Here is a 516-nt window from a genome sequence, read left to right as displayed (position 1 = left end):
TCATGACGAGCCGATGGTGAGGAAGCAACCACGGCCAGGAGGGAGCAGGGGCTTTGCTCCACACAGGGAGGGGCCCAAGCCCACACCCGCCACCCCGGCAAACTTTGAGGCTCGTGTTCTGATCCCGCTGGCTGAGCGGGATGCGGGTGCTTTGAACGCGGAGCGTTCCCGCCACTCGGCGCAGGCGGGGTCCTACCTGCATCATGATGCCCACGTACTCCTCGTCCGGCAGCAGGCATAGGTAGGGGTACAGGATGTTGTACCCCGAGATGGTCCTGAGGTTGGATGACATGCTGCGTCTGGACTGCTGCAGGGCCTGGAGGATGGAGTCGTGCCACTGGGAGCGAAGCGTAGCCAGCAGCTCGCGCTGCGGGAACAGGAGAGGGAGTGACGCTGTGGCACTGAGGAGCTGCCCCCCTTGGGCACCGACCCCCACACCTCTCCCACCAGTCCCAAGGGCAGAAGAGCCCCTTCCCCTCCAAACTCCCTGGGCTTTACCGCTTTAATGGCTCGGGG

At 64.5% G+C, this 516-nt stretch overlaps 1 protein-coding gene across 1 annotated transcript in view; it reads right to left on the bottom strand.

The window, feature by feature from the left end:
* The window catches only part of LOC104507090 (DNA-directed RNA polymerase, mitochondrial-like), a gene marked incomplete at both ends in the record, with an annotated part of 6,454 nt that overhangs the window by 257 nt on the left and 5,681 nt on the right, over positions 1–516 (bottom strand). Inside the window, one exon of the mRNA XM_010148262.1 lies at positions 197–367. Coding sequence (XP_010146564.1) covers positions 197–367 — 171 coding nt within the window. The remainder of the gene's footprint in view (positions 1–196; positions 368–516) is intronic.

Source organism: Eurypyga helias, unplaced genomic scaffold (assembly GCF_000690775.1).
Source record: "Eurypyga helias isolate BGI_N326 unplaced genomic scaffold, ASM69077v1 scaffold30333, whole genome shotgun sequence".
NCBI lineage: Eukaryota > Metazoa > Chordata > Aves > Eurypygiformes > Eurypygidae > Eurypyga > Eurypyga helias.
Note: the sequence above shows the minus strand (reverse complement) of the source record. Positions and strands in the feature narration are given on the sequence as shown.